This window comes from Henckelia pumila, chromosome 1 (assembly GCF_033568475.1).
Source record: "Henckelia pumila isolate YLH828 chromosome 1, ASM3356847v2, whole genome shotgun sequence".
NCBI classification, from domain to species: domain Eukaryota; kingdom Viridiplantae; phylum Streptophyta; class Magnoliopsida; order Lamiales; family Gesneriaceae; genus Henckelia; species Henckelia pumila.
Genome location: NC_133120.1, coordinates 83,685,109 through 83,707,320, shown reverse-complemented (window position 1 = coordinate 83,707,320; position 22,212 = coordinate 83,685,109). Strand labels below are relative to the sequence as shown.

The window sequence follows — 22,212 nt, the reverse complement described above, 5'->3', positions numbered from 1 at the left end:
TGACCTATGCTACAAATTTAATAGATCATCTTTTATCTTGTTTTGGCTGACCCTTCTATTTGGTGGTGCGACAATTTGAATCTTAAAAATATATAAGAAGAAATTTGACAGATCGACCCCATCATGTTGGGACATTTTATGCTACACCGGATGTTTTTCACCCCAATTACATTACATTTAAAAAAAAATACTTATAAGGTCTAGATGTTTTTTTAGTGAAATGTTCGCGCGAACATTTGAAAAATACAATGAAAGAAAGTATTTCTCCCAGTGTAGCATACAATTTCCTTATCATGTTGGCGCTCGATGTTCCATTAATTTAAATAATAGATACATAATAATAATAACCACACCACCTATCCTCAATAAGATTATATACCCTTTTGAATTTTTCTTTGTTTTACCATATGAGATGCAGAGAATAAAAGGGATGTACATAAGATTTTTTTTTATGAGCATAATTATAGCAGAGAAAAAGTACAACAAATGCTTTCATGTCCAAAATAATGCTTCAAAAATCTTTCAACAATTTTCCAAATACCATGAAAATTATCGGATCCAAAAGCTGCTCACAACTCCAAATTAACAAATAGATCCACTCCTAAGAGATGCCTAAATCCAGAGATAAGAAATGAAAGCAAAAAAAACTATACAACCATCTGAAACATAAGCGAGTAGCACAGATTTTTGGTCACCCCTTACTTGATAAGTAGCTTGAGCTTGAATCAAAACAAGTTCATGCATAATGTACAGATGCCGAAGGTCTCGGATAAGCCACTTTTGGTCGTGTTTCACCAGCAGCACTGCTCCTGCAATACCTAAGCCCACCACCTGGTTGGGCACGTCGACTTAGAGGGTAATCTTTCTCGTCGTTCTTGGAAGAGTCCTTCAAATCTTGGAGCTGCTCTAGAGCTGTAACAACCTCATTCATGTTCGGCCTTAACTTGGGGTCCATGCATATGCATTGAAGAGCAAGGTTAGCTGCCTTTATAGCTCGAGCCATCGAATATTGGCCTTCAAGTCGAGGGTCCATGATTCGGAAATTTCTGCGTTTGTTTGTAAGATAAGGTTTTGCCCATTCAACTAGATTATGTTCTCCCGGGGGACGATTCTTGTCTACCGCTTTCTTGCCGGATAAAATTTCTAGTAGGACCACACCAAAGCTGTATACATCACTCTTGGAGGTTAAATGACCTGTGCAAAAATAAGATTATATAGTTTCCAAGCATAATAGATCTTTGTAATTCAAAACTTCAACATGCAGTAATAGCAAGAAAGCCAAAGATGAGCATTATGTATAGTATAAGCTAGGCATGAAAACTCCCTAATTTATGTAAACTCCACAAAACAGAGTGTAGAATTTTAGTCATGTTGCTTATTGCTTATTAGAAAAATTATTAAGAATTTCATGTAAGCTGTACCAGTCGATAGATATTCAGGAGCAGCATATCCGTAAGTTCCCATGACTCTAGTCGAGACATGGCTCTTATCACCAGTTGGCCCATCCCTCGCCAACCCGAAGTCAGAAAGTTTGGCATTGTAGTTCTGTGAATCAACAAGCACAAAAGTAATTTAAGATAAACCATTCTTCAACAAATGTAGAAAAGTCCCTTACTGCTAGAGAAACAAGAATTTACAAACCGAATCTAGAAGAATGTTGGAAGTCTTGAAATCTCGATATATTACTTTCGTCTCTGCATTGTGAAGAAAGGCCAGCCCCCTAGCAGCACCAAGAGCAATTTTCAGTCTTACTCCCCATGAAAGTGGCTGGAAGTAAGAACCTCCTGATTCATCATAAACTCAAACTATCAACTATGTTTACTACCGGGTGAAACATTTTGATCATACTTGCACTAACTTTAAACAGAGATAATGTGATTGAGAACTTAGCCAATCATCATATCATCGTTTATAAAGAACTCACTTCTAAATAGGTGATTTTCCATGCTGCCTTTGGGCATGAACTCGTAGACCAAAAGTCGGTGGTCATCCTCTAAGCAGTAACCAATTAATTTTACAAGATTAGGATGGCGTAGCTGCCCAAGATAGTTGATTTCCGCCTGTTGATTTGAATGAAACAACATAGCATCAACTATATTTGTCAATTTCCATATTCAAATTATTATAACCATTCAAGTAGATTGATATAAATGCTCCAACTGGGGGCAAGCTGCTTAAATCTGCAGCAGAGTAATCGCCGAAAACAAAGATATGATATATTAGAACTCGCATTTTCATTAAATTTGCATGCAATAATGACTTGAAGATAACATGGTTGTTATTTTGCTTGCTTTTAAACAAGTCAATTCCATGAAAGAATTACAGAAACACCAAATATAACAGAACACGAAGATCTCGAATCCCAACACAATGGGAAAAAACATGCATGGGAGCAGAACAGCAGACATCGGATACAAAAATGGCAAACTTCCTGAAAAATGCATAGAAGATATCCACATGAGAATTGTACATACCAACCATTCCTTGTGGCCCTGCCATCCTTCCTGGTTCAGCTTCTTCACGGCTATCGCCAAGCCGGATCCAGCCTTTGAAGCTGAAAGTGAATGCTCCTCAATCCATCCCTTGAAAACCGAACCAAAGCCCCCTTCCCCCAATACGCTGTCGGGACGAAAATTTCTTGTGGCTGCCTTGAGATCATTGAATGTAAAACTTTTCAAATTGGAAGACTGCAATATCTCACCCTCACTTCGAGGAGTCGGAGGTACAGAAGTAGAAGAACCTTTACTGCTTGAATTACTTAAATCCGTCCCATCTTTGCTGATACTTAACTCAGTCCCATCTTTGCTGACCATTTTGGAAGAGTTCACACCTACGCATATTATCCAGTAAGGTATACAAGCCAATAGTAACAAATAGCCAGGGAAACCATGAATCTAAGAGAACTTCAAATTTGCCAAATCAATTTGAAAACAATTAGAAAGTAAGTAACAAACATTATTTACAGTTTACACCTGAATCTTAAATTTAGGTGAAGAAGACTTTTTGGTAGTTTCGTTTTGAATAACGATCGGGAAGAAATGTCCAAATAGATAGTCATGAGAAACATAAGTGCATCCATTATCAATCAGCTTTTATAGCATTCAACTACATTGGAACACTATACTTTCGGTTGATTATTATAGTTGCCAATAGTTTCTACATCAGATCCAAGAGATGAGTGAATGTTCAATGGCATGAACACTTCCTTAAGCGAGAATCATGTCAAAAAACTAAGCTTTAAGGTAAATATATCTTTCGCAAATCGCATATGTTTTACAGGATACAATTTCGAGCAGTTCTAAGCAATGAATTATCGTCTTTTTAAACTGAAAATGAAGAAAAATTGCAAACTTATAGGCTCCTCTTTCTCCATATCTCTCACAGCAAGCTGAAGAAAAATATAATGTCTTCACTCATAACCAAGATTTGAAGTAAAAAAAGAAGGGTTAGAAGAACAAATTACCTGTGTCAGAATGAAAAAGGCTCTCAGATTTAACTTGGCTACTCAGGCAACTCCCCATTACAATTCCCAGAAACAGGTTAAAAAAGACTGAATCTTTCTGAACAGTAAACAGCTCAAAGAAACAGGCCAAAATTCCACAGCCCACCTCTAGATTTTCTTTCCAATCAGTAAATGCAAAAAAACAACAAACTAGCTTAGCTCACAGGCCCGAATGAACAAAAGAAACCACCATTATCATCCCCTGCAACCTTCTGAACCCAGATTCAGAGTAAAACCTCAGTGAATGAATTTTCTTACTGATGTGTGTTTTTTCTGCACTTCATGCCAGTTCTTTTTGAGAGAACGAGTAAAAAAAGACAAAAAAAGCTTGGATCTTGACGAAGAATATGAGGTTTTACCAACATGGGCTTTAAGGTATTGTATATTTTATTCAACTAAAATGTGCAAATTCTTGCTTTTGTTCTTTTGCCTCGGATCGTATGGAAACTCGGGGGAAAGAAGACTTTTTCTGGACCTTTGTGTAAAGTTCACAAGATTGTTTACAAGATTTATGTGACTTGGTTGTACTTATCAGGAGAGACAATTGTGAGGTGGGGGATCATTATCATTACTGTGTTTCCTAATATATATAGCTTGAAGGTTGCAAGCAATTTCGTTTCACATGGCTGTAAGTTTGATCCATTATTCAACATTTTTATTTTAAAAAACGATGACTTAGTATCAAATTTTTTTAATTAAAGCCATTATATTATAAACTGCACAAATGTATCGAGGAATTAAAATGGTTAAATAAAATAAATTGTTGTTTAATTAATTAATTATTCGCTGATGCAATCAAGTCAAACATCCTGTTTCTGCATGGTTAAAAAAAGAAGAAGAATTAATCCCATGATTACTGAAATTACTTTAATATTAGCACATGTTTGACTTTTTTTATAAAACGCATCGGAATCTGAAGAGTTTCCGCGACAAAGTTCTAACTTAGGTCTACTATTTCCTAACCATGGTTTTTTTATCCATAAAGTAAACGTTATTTAATTATATATAATTTTAATACAATAAACACTCGTTATAAACGCTTATATGAATATCTGATGAGGTAGCGTTTTGTATATCCAACAAGTGGAATTCATCACAACTGATTCTCGCATAGATATCCAGAATCAGTGAGTTCATCGTATCCAAACTTATACATAAAATAAATGCTATTGAATCAGAGTTTAATTGTCTACATAATGTAAAATAATTTGTTTATAAAATGTTTGAGCCCACCGTAGAGTAATAAATTTTAAACAATAGGGCCACCGAATGGCTGTTGGGTAACGCAATAATTTGAATAGCATGTGAGGGCGGAGGAATTTAATGTGTCGATGCCAACATTTGCATAGATGTCGCATTTTAATATTTGTATCTGTCATCCTCAAAAAAATTATAAAATAAAATAAAATAAAATTTGCATATGTCCGTCTAAAGTCGTATGCGTGCATTAATGAGCTTAACTGCTTTTGCGAGACCAATCTTCTTCTCATAATTGGCTAACCAAATCTACCCATGACATAGTTTTTTTTATAAAAAAAATAAAAAAATCTACCCATGACACATAGCATATATATAAATATTTTATTTATATTTAATAATAATAAAAATTCCCGGTACTAATTGCATTAATCTTTCATGTGAAAATTCTAAAAATCATAAAACCCCTAAGAAATATTAATAGGTTAATGCATCCCTTAGTTTTTTAAAATGTAGCACATTTCATCCCTATGTTATACAAACTCGGGCACATTTATACTTTCTTATAGGGGTTTTTATGCTAATTTTTTTAAAATATAGGGTCTAACATGCTATTAATTTTACACATTATGTTTTATGTCTTTTAAACTTTTCACAGGGGTGTGGATGCAATTAGCCCTCCATATTTAATATGCATTTTGTAAACACATGCATTATATATGTATTATTTATCGGATTCGACGAGTGGATTATATCATCTTTGGATCAAGTGGAATCGACATGGATCAATAATTCTATATTGCACAAAATCGAATCGAACCCGTGTTTATTGTTTTGACATGTCCTATATATATAACAAAGTGTCGTGAATTAGACGACTTTTTTTCAGATAAGAAGAGAGTTAATTTTTTGGTTAATTTTGACTTGTTACGTTCGAACTTAATTAACTGATCCTTAGTTTTCTTAACAATGAACATTACTTTTACTTCTAGAAAACCTCCTCATGTGTAGTTCAACTTACTACGACCACACCATTTTCTTCAAACGTTTTAATGCTTTTAAATCTAGGTATTCAGGTTTTGCCTTTTATTAATCACCAGAAATAATGATTTTTCACACTTGTTTCATCTCTATGGGATCATAGATTATACACACTTGGAATTGACTCTTGTTTAGTTTTTATCATATGATAAAATTTAAACACAGGACATTCATGTTATTTTCCAAAAATTGTCACTCTTTGTCATACTTAGGGCTGACACACCGTATCGAAATACCGGAATTTTGACATATCGTACCGAAATTTTTTTGATATACATACATTTTTTCGGTATACCGAATTTTTTTTTCGGTATCTATACGGTATCAATATAGATTTTTTTCGTACCAAAGTTTCGAAATTTTACTATCGATATCGATATGAATTTTTTTTATACCAATATTTGTAGTAAGGTATAACAAAAAATTATCCCTCTCATACTCGTGGGGACAAACTTTTTGTTCCTTCCACTCTTTATATTATTTCCTCAATATTTATCCTTTTTTCCGTGGTATTTTGCTCCACAAATTTGCTTCACACACATATACATATGATTACATGAAGTATATAATGATCTTCAGTTTTTGCATGTGACTAGGGATGGGAGAACTACCGAATTATTGGTATATCGAAGTTACCGTATCGAAAAAATATTGAATTTAATAAATTTTTGGTATACCGAAGATTTCGGTATGGTACGATAACGATACCGAAATTTTTTGGTACGATAACATGATGAAATTTGAAAATTTCGGTATATAACGGTATACCGAAGTACCGAAATAATATAAAAAGATTTAAAAATATATAATATTTATAAACAATAAATTTAAAATTTTAAAAATATAATGTTTTTTTTGGTATAAAGAGATATATACCGATACTATACCAAAATTTCGGTATGATCGATATGCTATTTATATGTGCTGAAAATTTCCGTGTAAATGACTATCATACCCTTTTTCCTAACATTTATTACGTGCCGAGGTGGCGAAAAGTTGTGTCGTTTGCAACTAAGGTAGTGTTTGAGAGAGCTTCTAGAAAGTACTTCTCAGCTTTTTATTAACAAAATTTCACAAAATCTCAAAATTTTGTTTAAAAAAAGCTGAAAAGTGCTTCCTAAAAGCTCTTCCAAACAGTACCTAAGAGGTGTCATATCAAATGTCATGTAAACGACGGTATTAAGATGGGAGTTCAAGAAGACGAGAACAAAAATATCAAATTGGAATTTTGTAAAATAAACCGAGGTTTGCGTGGGATAAGTGAAAAATGGAGAGCGAATGAGGTTCGTAGATGTTTAAATAAAATTATTATGTCATAAAATTTTATTTTAAAAAGTTTTTGATCGTTTTTTAAAAATACATCTATTTCCTTTAATTATTAATCTTGAGACTTAAACCAATTCCGGCTACTTGGGGAAGGGAAAAAAAAGAGCAAATAGCAATATTTTTCAATGATAAAAAAAATAAATAAACAGGTGTCATTCTATAAAATAATACTTGACTTGTTCAGAACATTGATTTATGGCCATAAAATGCCAAATCCTCGGTCTACTTTTGTTAGTTGGTTGCTAAAATTTATCAAAGTCATTGTGGAGGACCACAAATAATTGGGATTGCAAGATCATAGGTCAGATAAGCGGCTAAGGTAGTAGTATATTTTTGCAAGTAACAAACTACTCCTATTAGATTTTATGAGCATTTTCTTTTAAATTATAAATGTTTTATAAAACATTAACATTTTATCCTAAGTCCTCGAGTTCACCATGATATAAATCTAACCCTATATTTCATTGAAAAACGATCAGAGACTCGATTTTTTTTCTTATTTATAGACTCGTAAAAGGATTATTTATAATTCTAATTCTTCGTAAAATTTGAGCTAAATGTTTGATAGAACATATATGTATAGGCGACTAATACGTAAGTATTTGCACCAGATGGTGCCTTAAATATTTGAAATTTGGATGCCACATAGTTTTATTTCAAAGAGTCATGCAAAGCTTGTTGCATTTTATTTCTAACATCAATTGCTTGTTGCGGCAAAATCTGTGGGCCTATTTTGTTTCTGGGCCCTGATTAAGGAACCCAGATGAGTCGTGGGCTGGTCAAGTATAGTTAGTTGGACCATCTTTTTTTAATTGGACTCGAACAAGTAGGCCCAATAAACATGTTTCCCTCAGTTGACCGTCTCATTGACATCCTTATCACACTGAATTGCTACTCTCATTAAAAAAAAAAAAAATTTTGCAAGTCACATAAAAATATTTTTATCTCAATCGATAAGTGTTTTTGTCAGAATAAAAATACAAGAAAGTTCGTTTTTTAAAAAATTATCATTAGAAAAGTATATATTTTTAAAGAATTCATTAAATGATAATACTGATTTTTTTATCATGTTTGAATTAATACTCTTTCTTAAACAAAATTTTCATTTCATTTCCGAACTGAAATAATGGTAAAAATATGTCATGAAGAAATAAGAAATTTGAGATTATAATGCTTGAAATCGGCATTCAATGTGTTTTTATTTAGTTATTATGAATCTATACTTACTATATAACTAAAGCAAAGATCTCAATACCGATTAAATTATAATTAATTTGATCACATCTTGTTTAAGTTAAAATTATAGATATACTTTAATTGCATCTTTTATTGGCGACTGTTTTTGTTTTGTCTTAAAATAACATTTGTTTTAAATATTTATATTATTGTTTTAAATCTTCCAATCATATCATTAAGGATAGATAAGATGAATAATTGTTTTCTGCCTCAAAAAAAGATGAATAATTGTTTTTAAATAATATTTTAAATAAGTAATTATCTCTTAAATTCATTTAAATTTCTTTCTATATTTATTTTTTACTTGGTGTGTACTCAAGTGTTAGTAAATATAATATTTACTTAGGAAAGAAATAGGAAAAAATATCTAGAAATATATTTAAAATTATTTTTTAAAAAAGGCAAATATCTTTATCGAATTTGATAGAACAAACAAATATTTTAATTGTTATCATTATTATTATCATGAAATTAATTAATTGAAAGTAAATGCATGTAAAGCTAAAAAATAAAGAGGCAGGTAATTTAAAAACAACGTGCACACACTGTTACTGTGTTACATGCTTTTTTGATTAATAATAATAATAATAATAATAACAACGAGGAGAATCCAGGCAACGTAAAATTGGATCATCTAGAGTTATTCTAGACCTCCTAGGGTTTTTGATAATTTCCTCCAATTTATTTACTCCGTCTAATTTGATGAATGTTACGATAATTCTGTGTTTGAATCCATAGATGTTTATGCATCTTTGAGTGTGGTTGTCAGTGAGCTTCAGCCCTGGGGTGTGCAAGCTGTGAAATTGATAAGTGTGCTTGCATCGATTGGATTCGTGATATGTTTCGGATGGAGGTTGACTCTTCGGCGGAATCAATCTCTCCATCCAATTACGATCTCATCCTTCAGGTACTGTCGATTCAAACTGCCCAATTTTAAGCTAAATGGTGGGAATTGTGATTAAAGTTTATACTTTATACAGTTGTAGAAACGTGTTCAATGTCAGGAGAATTATGGATGTATATATTTATATTTTTTACTATTGAGAATAAATATATTCTGAAATTTGACCGGATTTAGAATTGTTAACCATGTGGTATGGAAGATATAAATTTGATTTTTATGTGTTCCAGAGGCTCTCACGGCTTGGAGTCCCAGATGAAAATTTGAATCATGGACAGCATGGTTTAGTGGCTTATGCGAAGAATAATGGATTTCGTGTACCGCAGTTGGTGTCTGCAATTTTGCCAAGTGATCAGTTGGAGGAGGGTGAAGATGCGTTCCGTGAGAGCTTGAGTTGGTTGCAGTGGCTGATGTTTGAAGGTGAGCCTAATGTGGCCTTAGAACACTTGGCTAAAATTAGTGAAAATGAACGAGGTGTTTGTGGGGCTGTTTGGGGAAACAATGACATTGCATTCCGCTGTCGGACATGTGAGCATGATCCAACATGTGCAATCTGTGTTCCTTGTTTCGAGAATGGAAACCACAAGGATCACGATTACTCTGTCATATATACAGGTGGAGGGTGCTGTGATTGTGGAGATGTTACTGCATGGAAACGGGAAGGGTTTTGCTCGAAGCACAGAGGTGCAGAGCAGATACAACCCCTTCCTGAGAAATTTGCGAAGTCTTTGGGACCTGTTATGGACTTATTGATGTGTTATTGGAAAAACAAGCTACAATGTGGGAAAATGACATCTGAGGAGAGCCCTGGAGCGACTGACCATGCTGCTGAGCTTCAGAAGATTGCAGATGAGTTGACCTCTGTCGTGGTGGAGATGCTTTTGGATTTTTGCAAACACAGTGAAAGTTTGCTCAGTTTTATTTCTGGTAGAGTGTACTCCTCGGTTGGTCTTTTGGATGCTTTATTGAGGGCTGAGAGTTTTATGCATGATGGTGTTGTTGGAAAGCTCCATGAGTTACTTTTGAAATTGCTGGGTGAACCTGTATTTAAATATGAATTTGCAAAAGTATTTGTAAGATATTATCCAACGATCGTAGACGAGGCCATAAAAGAGTCCACTGATACTGTATTCAAAAAATATCCGCTGCTGTCTACATTTTCTGTCCAAATTCTGACTGTGCCGACTCTGACACCACGTCTAGTGGAGGAAATGAATCTGATGGACATGCTGTTGCAATGCTTAGAAAATATATTCGTTGCTTGTGCCAGAGATGATGGAAGGCTTCAGGTAGTGTAACTATTTTTTTCACATTCACTTCTGCTTGTGCTTACTGCACATTTAGTCTTACACTCCTGTAACTTATACATGAATTGCTTTTTCTTCATGGGATGGTGATTTACGAACTGCTAGCTGTGAAAATTTCTTTGGAAACTAAAAAGTTAAGTTTAATAGTCCTCTGAAGCATAATACACCATATATTCATGTTTTTTCATTCTTCTGTGATCGGTGATGTTTTCCAGTTCTAATCTATGGTGACTGCCATTGATACTTACGAACTCATTGCTTATGCATGCTCTAACTGATTTTGGAATCAAAATTTAGTTTCTTCACTTTTTATGGTTATTTGTTGGCCGCTCTATTTGCAACCACTAGCAACTCTAATTCTAGTATACCCACCTTCGGATGTGTATTGCGTTCATGCAGTTCTCCAATTGCTATTATCTCTCCGACAATGGTGTCACCAGAGTGGCAGAGTTTGATAATTTTGATTTTGTAATCACTTGTATATTGTGCTTCTAGTTTAGGATTTGTTTCGAAGTCATAATAATTTCTTTATTTATGGTTCTTTTCGAGTATTTTTAATGGTGGTGTTCTGTTATTTGAACCCTATGGGAAAATGTTCATTTCAGCTGCTTTTCAGGTTGCTAAATGGGCACCCTTGTATGAAACTTCTCTTCGTGTGGTTGAAGATATTAGGTTTGTGATGAGCCATGCAGTTGTACCCAAATATTTATGCAACAGCCGGCGAGATTTAGTTAAGATGTGGATGAGATTACTGGCTTCCGTGCAAGGGATGAATGCTCAAAAGCGAGAAATGGGCAATCACATAGAAGAAGAAAATGAGAATGTTCATTTGCCTTTTGTATTATGTCACTCGATATCCAATATCATCTCTCTTTTAGTGGTTGGGGCATTTTCTGTTAGTAGCAATTTGGATACCAGGGAAGAAGGTTCCTTTGGTGCATATGAACTCGAGTGTGAAGACCAAGACAGCCCAAGACTTGCAAAGGTGGGAAGGCTATCACAGGAAAGCTACGTCAGTAGTATTACTGGGAAGAGCTCTGCTGATTATGAGTCCAAGGTCATGGACCGTTTCCCTGGACCATCGTCTGCTTTGTGGTTATTGCACGAGTGCTTGAGATCTATGGAAAATTGGTTGGGATTGGATAATACCGTTGGGACCCTCGGTGCCACGTCCCTGAAAACTAGTAATTGCACTGGTAATAATTTTTTTGCACTGAAAAGAACGCTCTCTAAGTTTAGAAGAGGCAGATCTATGTTTAAATCCAGTATATCCTATAGCAAGCTTTCTACTTCAAGTGAAGCTCATGATAGACAGAGTAACCTTGGCATAGGGTTGGAATTTGGTGCTTCTGCAGGACAAGAAGCTGGATTTGATGACCATATACTAGAAGGAGAAGGCACCGGTGAACTAGAAAGGCTACGAGTCCTGGGTTTATCAGACTGGCCTGATATCACATTTGATGTTAGTTCACAAGAAATCTCAATCAATATTCCAATTCATCGGCTGCTTTCAATGGTTTTACGAACTGCGCTCAAACTATGTTATGGCGAATCTATCACATCATCTTTTCTCAATGCTGGCTCTGCTGACCAATCTCTTGCTAGATCCAGTGACTTTCTTGGCCAGATATTAGAAGGCTGCCATCCTTATGGGTTTTCTGCTTTTGTGATGGAGCATCCTTTACGAATAAGGGTTTTCTGTGCTGAGGTACATGCTGGGATGTGGCGCAGGAATGGTGATGCACCTATATTATTTAGTGAGTGGTATCGGTCAGTTCGATGGTATGTGCTCTCTGAATTCGATTAAGGATTTGTCGTCTACGATTGTGCAGATTTCTTTTGGTGCATCCCCTTGACATTTTTTCAACTACTTTTAATTTTTATGCTGGCCTCAATTATTTCTTCACTTCGGCTTTATTCAGGTCCGAACAGGGTCAGGAACTTGATCTCTTCTTGCTCCAGTGCTGCGCTGCATTAGCTCCAGCTGATCTTTTCATCAAGAGAATTCTTGGACGTTTTGGGCTGGCTGACTACCTATCTCTGAAACTCGAGCAGTCAAGCGAGTATATAATTTCTCATTCAACTTTCCCTTTTGGGCAAATTTTGCACAAAATGGAGCGGCCATTTACAAATTTCACTGTGTTACCAATTATTGCCATCTGGCCTGTTGTGATTGAGAAAATGTGAACCATATTTTCGATGACTAGAACTTATCTTTGAAGCATGAATTAACATGGCATTTTTAGTGATTATTAAATGCGTCTTTCTTCCCTTAACTATTCCATTTTGCAAAATGAAATGACTGTTAGTTTGTTTCAGTATTGTTCGAATTCTTGAGCAGTTTCTAAGGAAGCTCTTATTGACGTGAGAATGAGCATAGCCATGACTATATTATTTTTCGAGACATGTGATTATGAAATGGAGAAATGGCTACTTTTCCACTGCATTGATTAAAATTTAAATGCATTCCGAGGTTTTTATATCTGCTGCTTGAATAGAGCAACCATTATTGGCTGCAGATCTTTATGTTCTGGCGTCATCTGTTTAAATCTTAATCAGATACTTTCCTGAAATATAACCTCGAATCAGATCTGTGACCAATTCATGGATGGTCTGATTGACAATTCTGCATTCCTTTCTTCAGGCTGAAGAAGAGCAATTTTTTTCTTGAAAAAGGTAATTTTTACAACTAATCATGTAATTATTTTTTGCATGATTTTGTTCTTTCAGGCACGAACCAATTCTAGTAACAGAAATGCTTACTCTTCTAATACAAATAGTGAAAGAAAGGAGATTTTGTGGGTTAACAACTGCTGAATGTTTGCAAAAAGAGTTGGTATATAAGCTTTCAATTGGAGATGCCACTCGGAGTCAGCTTGTCAAATCTCTTCCTCGAGATCTTTCCAAAATTGATAAAGTTCAAGAAGTGTTGAACACAGTCGCTGAATATTCACATCCATCTGGCATGACTCAGGTTTGAGCTCAATTCCAAGTCCGTGTTAATGAGTTGAGCAATCATTGACAGCCACTCTTATTTTTTGTGATTAGGGCATGTATAGACTTCTTTCGGTCTACTGGAAGGAGCTGGATTTATACCATCCTCGTTGGAATTCTAGGGATCTACAGGCTGCTGAGGAAAGATACTCACGGTTCTGTCATGTTTCTGCATTGACAAATCAACTTCCTAGATGGAAAAAGATTTATTATCCTCTCAGGGGTTTAGCTAAAATCGCCACCTGCAGAACACTTGCTGAAATTGTTCGTGCAGTTCTGTTTTATGCTGTTCACACTGAGAAGCTCGTGACATCACGTGCTCCAGATGGAGTTCTTTTAACTGGATTACATTTATTGGCATTGGCCCTAGATGTATGTCGGGTTCATAAGGAATCCGGTGATCCATCATGTTATGAGGGTGATGTTATCCCATTTTTGGCATTTGCCAGTGAAGAAATATCCACAAGCAAATATGGTGACCAGAGTATGTTGTCACTCCTTTTCTCGTTGATGAGAATGCATGAGAAAGAAAATGCAGAGAACTTTATGGAAGCCGGAAAATTTAGTCTCTCATCTTTGGTATCAAGTCTACTCGATAAGTTTGTCAAACTTGAACCTGGATGCATGACCAAATTGCAAAAACTTGCGCCTGAAAGTGCCAATCATTTTCCAAATTCTGGGTTAAATAATAGTTTCAAAGAGACGGAGTCCACTTCTGAAAGTGAAAAGCTCAAAGCAAAGTCTCGAGAAAGACAAGCTGCTATTTTGGTAATATCATATTTTTGGGTTTAATTAATCTGTTTTCTTAAAAAACGCTGAACTACAGTTGAATCCTTGCTAGCCTGTCATATCTTTCATATCAATATCTTTGCAAAAGGGATGAAAGAGCCCGTGATTGAAATATGTTGGGGGAATTTCACTACTATTTTTCACAAAACTAAGCTTTTTTAAAAAGTCACTATGTTGATGCATTTACATTTATCACGATAACAGATTATGCTTGTCTCCATTAATTTGCAAAAGGCAAATTAGTGTCAAAGCTCTTCTTAAATAGTTAGTTGCCCATAATATCGAATTATGTGTATATGATGATATGACCCTATTTCATAGTCAGGCAGCATTGGATAGAATTAGATATATTTTGAGTTATGTTGCTTTTATCTTTGGCTGGTTTTTGTGTGATATATCTAGTGATTCATGTTAAATTATGGTTTCTGAATTCTTTTACACAGGAAAGAATGAAAGATCAACAGTCCAAGTTTTTGGATAGCTTTAATTCCAGTGCAGATGATGAGATGGATGATGTCAAATCTGAGGGAGAAGTGTGTGATTCTGAAACTAATAATCAAATACAAGATTCTGTTCAAGTCAGTTGCTCTCTCTGCCATGATCCCAAATCGAAAAGTCCTGTATCGTTCTTAGTTCTTCTGCAGGTAAGAATTTACCTCCTCAGTTTTCATTGATGTCAAGAGGTTGTGTGTCAATCCATTTAAATACTACAGAGTCATTTAACATATATTATGCATCATTATGATTCCTCCTGCTTTTTATGTATAGAAATCCCGTCTCCTGAGTTTTGTCGACAAAGGACCCCCTTCTTGGGAACAAGTTCTCCAGTCTGGCAAAGAGCATGTTTCTAGCAGCCCCACAACTTATAATGGTATATTGCCAGTTCATATCTCAGATGGCTCCAATGAGATTTCATCTTCTCAGTTGATTGATGTAGTTCAGAGTGCTTTAAACGATCTTGCTTCCTTGGGACAACCAGCGGAAGTTGATTCTTTTCTGCAATTTGTCAAGGCTAGATTCCCTTCCCTTAAGAATGTTCAGCTCCCTTGCATGTCAACAGACAAGGCGGAGGGGACAGCGTCCTCGCTTGAGGCATTTGAAGAACGCATGTATCTGTTGATCAAGGGATCTTCATCCGGTTTGAACAACTCAGATTCCCCAAATAAAGATGGAATCTTTTTAGCCACTGACAGTAACAGGGAAGGAAGGGGCAGTGCTGAATCTCTTTTGTTGGGTAAATACATTGCTGCGCTATCTAAAGAACCAACAGATTGTCCGTCAGCTTCACAGAATGCTCACTCTCGCGGTGATCAGATGCAGACAGAGGCCAATACATGGCATTTAGAACACGATAAATTTGGTCCTGCTGGTAGTGACGGGATTTATGTTTCTTCCTGTGGGCATGCTGTGCATCAAGGATGTCTTGATCGTTATTTATCATCGCTCAGGGAAAGGTATACCTTTTCTCATATACACCGCTACAACCACACGCCAAGAAAAAAAACCATACACAGACACTCTCACACACATCATCTGGACTTGCCGGATTTACACCACCTACCGTTTGAGATATCTAAGCTTCATGTCTAGTGAAAAACCTGACTAAAATACAAACTGTTTGAAACAACATGAGCACTTGGACATCTTTGGTTTATATTTAATTGAAGAAATCAAAGCAGACTCCAATCAGACTGTTGATGCTACTCCACAGTTATTAGAGCAGTAGAGTGGCTGCACTTTCCCTTTTCTTTGATGAACGTTGTCAACCAACTTTGACTCATTTTTAAAAGTTTACCACAATGCATATATAGAACCTTACCACAATATTATATAATAACTTCAGCAATCAATTTTCAGGCCTTAAAACCCGAATCTATATTTGAAATTGCTTCTTTGTCATTTTTCCCGAATTATATTATGGTCTCTTAACTTAATGATATGCAGTTGGATTTTCTTGATGGATCCTAAATTTTTGTGTGGAAGGGTATAGACTCTTCTCCACTCGTCAGAGCTAGTTTGACATTTGATACGTTGTAAATAGGTCCGTAGTGTTGAGTTGGACAGTCTGAGCCTTGCCTTCTTTCTCTGCTTTCTCTTCTACAGATTTGAATATTTTATCATACCTGAAGACACGAGTTTTGCTGCCAACTTGTCATGTACAGCAACAATGCTTATGTTTACGTTGGCCTCCAGATTATAAGGCTAAATGTCATTATGATCACCATTAAACTTTATTGTTGTTTTTAAACATGGAAGTGAATTAAAAGGATTAGTTTGCTTGTTTTGCTATGAGTGCAGATACATTAGAAGAATTGTGTTCGAAGGAGGGCACATTGTAGATCCAGATCAGGTAAAACCTCTTTATCCATCTCGAACCTTCGCGTGTAAGGATTGTAATATTGTTTTGATAATGATCAAACCATTTGTCAGGGCGAGTTTCTCTGTCCAGTGTGTAGAGGACTTGCAAATGCTGTCCTCCCAGCATTGCCCGGAGATCTGAGAAAGATTCCTCAGCCTTTAGTTGTTTCAACTAGAAATTTCATGGATGTTGGTTTCCCGTCAATGTCACCAGACATGGTTGGTTCACTGCGTCTTCAAGATGCGTTGTCACTAGTACAAACTGCTGCAAATGTTGCTGGAAGTAATGAGAGTCTAACAGCGTTTCCAGCACGAAATGTGAGCATAATATCAAATCTCGAACCAATCCTTCGTTTGTTGTGTGGAGTGTACTATCCAGGCCAGAACAAGATTTTAGAAACTGGCAGGGTAAGCAACTCATTGATTCTGTGGGACACACTAAGGTACTCCCTCATATCAACTGAAATTGCTGCTCGGTCAAGAAAGAATTCCTTGGGTTCAAATTACAGCCTTGGCACGTTATATCGTGAACTTAACTCTTCTAGTGGTTTTATATTATCCTTGCTCATGGATGCTACTCAAAGCATTCGGACATCAAATTCTCTGACTGTCCTTTTAAGATTAAGAGGCATTCAGCTTTGTTCCAAGTCTTTATGCTTTGGCGCATCTCCAAATGAGTATTCCAGTCACTTTTGTCAACAAGGAGGTATGGTTTCTAGTGCTGGTTTAATTTCCCCAAATGATATTTCTCAAGATTGGTTCTTGAAATTTGAATATACTGATGAAATGTATCTCAAGTTGTTTTTAAGTAAATCGGCTGAGCTTATATTTGTTTTATTGTGGGGCCTTAAATGGAAATGTGATCTATATTTATATTTATTTGTTGAAGCTGTTATCATATCTCAGATGTTAAGACACAACATCATCACTGATTTGGTTTCTTTATACGAATGTTTCATTGTTATTTACTTCTTTTCAACTGTTTATTTGGACTCATTGTTTAGTGTGAAAATGGCACTGCTTAAAACATTTGAATGAAGAATCAAGTTTTTTTTTTCTTTTTTTTGCTTTCCTTTATTGGAAGCAGAATTTATTAAAAAATATATATAGATGTGCAATCAGAGGATAACACGTCATTTCAATCCATCAATAGGTTGGAATCCCAGTCCGAATATGTCCTGATACAAACATGTTGCACATTTGTTTATGCAAATATAGCCATATAGGTTGCCATTCAATTAATAACGAACTAAGCGGTTTTTTTAGGTCTTTATCCAGTATTTCTAAAGTGGAATCCATTATTTGATGTTCTTACCCAGTTGAGATGCATCTTCTTCTATTCCTCAAAGATCTATCTGTTCATTTCCTTTCAAGGCTCCAATAATTTGCCGTTATCACTAACTTCCATAATTATTTTTATCTCTTCTAAACCCACAATCAGTTTCCTATAAATGTGTTACATTTTCTGGCCATTAGCACGATACATCTTTCATCTGACCCACTTCGATATGATGACCTGCTTGTGAATTCAAATGAATAAAAAATGAGTAACTTGTGATAGATTAAAGAAAAGAGGAGTCAAAGTTTAGTACTTATATAGAAAGTTATATTGCCCAACGAACTTTTGTTTCTCTTTCTAGACATTGTGTTTTTCATTACTACATCTGAAGTGTTACATTATGATTTTCAGGTAGTATGCTTTACATATTAGACAATGCTGAAGCAGAAGTTCAGTATCCAGACACCCAGTTATGGAGACGCCTGTCTGAGCCCGTCCTTGCCTGTGATGCCTTTTCATCATTAATGTGGACGCTCTTCTGTCTTCCGTGGCCAATTTTATCTTGCAAGGAATCCTATATGTCTCTTGTTCATGCTTTTTATGTTGTTTCTGTGACTCAGGTGAAAAAGAACTTCTTGATTGACCTGTAAAAGATATAAACTTGCTACATTTTCCTGAACTTTTGTTTAATCTTGTGCAACAGGCTGTACTTACCTATTACAGAAAAAAACAAGGCACTATAAGTGGGTTGGGATGCCATGATTGTTTGATCACTGACATCTACAAAGCTGTGGGGGAATACGGAGAAGTTGTGCAGTGTTTTGATTCCTATTACGTTGATGCTACTCATGACATTTATGATTCGATCCGTAGCCTTACCTTTCCTTATTTGCGGAGATGCGCATTACTTTGGAAACTAATAAATTGTTCAAATTCAATCCCATTCAACAATGTGATTCAAGAGTGGGATGGATCTCAATACGCAGAAGGTGCTAATAACCCTGCGGAAGAGCTTCCTGAGGTTGAAAAGCTTGAGAAGATGTTCGGCATTCCCCCACTTGGTGTCATTATTGCTGATAAAAAATTGCGATACACAGCTTCGAGATGGATGCACCATTTTTCTGAAGCATTGAGATTTCATAAATCTCAATGTCTAGTGAGATGTACTCCCGCAGTCCCATTTAAGCTGATGCTCTTGCCTCATCTTTACCAGGATTTGTTGCAGAGGTGGGGCTGTTGGTTAATGGTGTACCATAATTTTGCTTATTTTTTTACATGAATTTATCAATGATGTGGGAGACTGTCAAACATCAGGTATATCAAAAAACGTTGCCCCGACTGCGGAGCTTTAAAGGAGGAGCCTGCTTTGTGCTTGCTGTGTGGTAAATTGTGTTCACCTAACTGGAAAACATGCTGCAGGTTATAATACTATTTGATTTCAGATGTAATTTAATTAATGCTGATTAATGCTCATAACATATACTATGCATCTACGCACCATGCAAGCATCTTGCATTGAGCTCTGTGTAAATTTTTGACTCTGTTCCTTTATTCTCAAGGGAAACTGGTTGTCAGACTCATGCAATGGCCTGTGGTGCTGGCATTGGTGTATTCCTCTTGATTAGAGTACGTGGTATACTTACAAGGTTTTTGCTACTTTCTTGTCAGTATATGAAAACCTTAACTGGTGATTTTCATATCTGGCGTGGAGCTTGTGTCATTGGGATAATAATAAACTGTTACGATATAATGTCACAGAGAACTACTATCTTGCTTCAGAGATCTGCACGCCAGGCACCTTGGCCATCTCCCTACTTGGATGCCTTTGGTGAAGAGGTAAATTGGTTTTTCTAAAAGCTTGTGGTGCTTGAATAATTAGTTTTTCTCGTAATTCTTTAGCTTCCAAGATGAAAGTTGCCTTTTCCATTTTACAGCCTTTCCCTTTATTCTTGCAGGATGTTGAAGTGCATAGAGGGAAGCCATTGTTTTTGAACGAAGAACGATATGCAGCTTTGACTCATATGGTAAATGGCTATGTTTTCTTTCCCCTCATTATTATATTTTGAATTCATGTGTTGACTGTGTAAGACCAAAAGTTTAGCTCTTGGCTTTTAAATGCAGTTTTATTACCTTACTGCTTTGTGAAGTAGATGGGCTTTCCTCTTAACATTATCATGGACAAATGTCTGTAGCCACGATTGAAGGAAATTTCATTAGTTATTATTCAAGCATGGTGTTGTGCCAGTGATTTTCATCTGTACTCATGACCAAGTCATGCCTCTCTTGATATTTGGTGTGGACATTTTTCTACTACTTTGAGAGACAATAACCTCAACTTTGAAGCAATGTTTTGAGTTGAGATAATAATTATTCTACTAGTTTTCATGTCAATACTTCTGTTTTTATCTGCCTTATGTTTTGATTCTGCCATCTAGGTGGCTTCTCATGGGCTTGATCGAAGTTCAAAGGTGCTTCGGCAAACGACAACTGGCTCTTTTTTTGTGTTTTAGCTCATGGACGTGCAATCGAACAATTCTTCTGGTGAGTTTTGGGTGTGTAACTTGTTCTCCACAATAATGTTTATTAGTCTCTGAATGATTTTTTCAAGGCTGTATGTAGATTTGGACTATTCTGTTAAATCCAAAGAAATGCAATTCTCCATACCTCCAGATTGATACTCAAGCAGAGGATCTGAGGGGCCGTAGCAGTGTTTGGTTTTTGTACATATCAGCTTGAGGTAGGGATGTTTTTAGATGGTTGGACAGAATATCTTTACTTTGTCTTGTTCGCACCGCGCGACTTCACGTGAAGTGAATTATCCTTATTGCAGGTAAAAATTTAGGCTTTGCATTCGCTCAGTTGAAAACTTCTGAAAGGGGGGGCGATGGTTCTATTGCTGGCATCTGTCTTCTCCTTACCAGTTACCCTTTGTACAGTTCAGGAAGCTTAATGTTGTGTAAAATCCCCCAACATTTTGTAATCATCATAAACTGATTGATTTCATCCATTTTCATCGTATAATTGTGGGGGGGGGTGTATAGTGAATTCGTTCTAATTAAGTTTGTGTTTCCCAGTAGTTGATCGTATGACCAAACGGGTCGTCCAGTTGTGTTTGTACATATCTATCAGCTGAACTCACGAGTGATCTCAATGCGTGAATAGGTTCCAATTCAATAAAGATGGATGGTCATTAGCCATCGGTTCCTATCATACCACTCTACCTCACGATAAACTCGCAGCCCCGGGGGTATGTGCCACTTGAAATGTGGTGGTGTTGGTGGGTTCATGGGCGAGACAGATGTGCTCAAGTTCATGTAACTCGAAGTTCATGTAACTGATTTAAATTATTGACTGTTTGCTATGTTGCATAATGGGTAGTGATACAAATGGACTGAGCAGGGATAGCTAGGAAAGTAACTCTGGATAAATAGTTTTTTGAAAAAAAATGATTTTCTCTTGTGTATTCGAATACTCTTAAATACATTTGGCATGGTTATATATATTTTTTAAAATGAAGTTTTATCAAGCTTATTGTCTTATATGTATATTTTTTGGACTGATTGAGCTGGCTTGAAATATTAAATGGCACGTATTTGTTTAAACATCTTTCAATACTTTTCGTGTTGAATCAACACTCAAATGACTTTTAATAATCTATCAATCTAATTAGTATTTGTAAATATATATATATATATATATATATATATATATATATATATATATAAAATTATTGATCTAATAAACTGACCTAAATTCGAGTCTTTTCTTTATAAACTATTCATTCAACTCATATTTAAACTTTATTTGAGTAGATAAGTGAACCTACTTATATCGTTTGAGTTTATTAAAAATGTGTTTAGATAAGAAGATTTCAAAATCCTTAGAAAGTGGATTTAAAATTAGGGTGGGGGATATATATAGTTTGGAATTAGCAGGGGTGTATTCAATTCAAAATTTTAATGACTTTCAGTGATTTTTAAAATGACAGACTTTTATGGAGTTTGATAGATTTTTATTGAGATCTTATATCTATAGATTTAGAATTCTATTTAGGTGTTCGATAAAAAAATTTAGGGTGTTCGAGGAGATATACTTGAAATTTATAAATTTTGTTTTATTGTTTACGATGAAACAATATATCAAATTTTTTTTTATGAACAATATATCAAATCTTCAATATCTATTTTTTTAAATGGTTAAATTAATATCTTACTTACACATTAGTAATACAAAATAAAAATAAAATGAATTTCAAATAATATCACAATTGAGTGAATAATTT

At 35.4% G+C, this 22,212-nt stretch overlaps 2 protein-coding genes across 7 annotated transcripts; one reads left to right on the top strand and one right to left on the bottom strand.

Moving 5' to 3' along the window:
* Positions 1–461: 461 nt before the first annotated feature.
* LOC140892582 (probable serine/threonine-protein kinase PBL9) lies at positions 462–4,029 on the bottom strand. The gene is made up of 6 exons (XM_073301529.1): positions 3,464–4,029; positions 2,475–2,830; positions 1,925–2,060; positions 1,642–1,784; positions 1,422–1,545; positions 462–1,194 (listed from the first exon to the last, which is right to left on the bottom strand). The coding sequence occupies exons 1-6, from the start codon at positions 3,519–3,521 to the stop codon at positions 737–739; spliced, it is 1,275 nt and encodes a 424-aa protein (XP_073157630.1). The 5' UTR covers positions 3,522–4,029; the 3' UTR covers positions 462–736.
* Positions 4,030–8,884: 4,855 nt separating this feature from the next.
* Positions 8,885–21,446, top strand: LOC140892549 (E3 ubiquitin-protein ligase PRT6). Of its 6 annotated transcripts, none has more exons than XM_073301516.1 (20): positions 8,885–9,209; positions 9,434–10,492; positions 11,127–11,706; positions 11,866–12,292; positions 12,433–12,573; positions 13,241–13,484; positions 13,559–14,272; positions 14,737–14,937; positions 15,062–15,747; positions 16,592–16,643; positions 16,724–17,357; positions 18,342–18,550; positions 18,634–19,157; positions 19,245–19,349; positions 19,490–19,556; positions 19,689–19,766; positions 19,886–19,954; positions 20,366–20,471; positions 20,550–20,667; positions 20,761–21,446. In XM_073301516.1, exons 1-18 carry the CDS (start codon positions 9,141–9,143, stop codon positions 20,438–20,440), a joined length of 5,934 nt encoding a protein of 1,977 aa, XP_073157617.1. In that variant the 5' UTR covers positions 8,885–9,140; the 3' UTR covers positions 20,441–20,471; positions 20,550–20,667; positions 20,761–21,446. The 6 variants fall into 6 exon arrangements, with proteins under 6 accessions (XP_073157617.1, XP_073157609.1, XP_073157601.1 ...); XM_073301508.1 differs by adding an exon at positions 20,742–20,760 and having other exon boundaries at positions 11,127–12,292; positions 21,093–21,446; XM_073301500.1 differs by having other exon boundaries at positions 11,127–12,292; positions 21,093–21,446.
* The last annotated feature ends 766 nt before the right edge of the window (positions 21,447–22,212 follow it).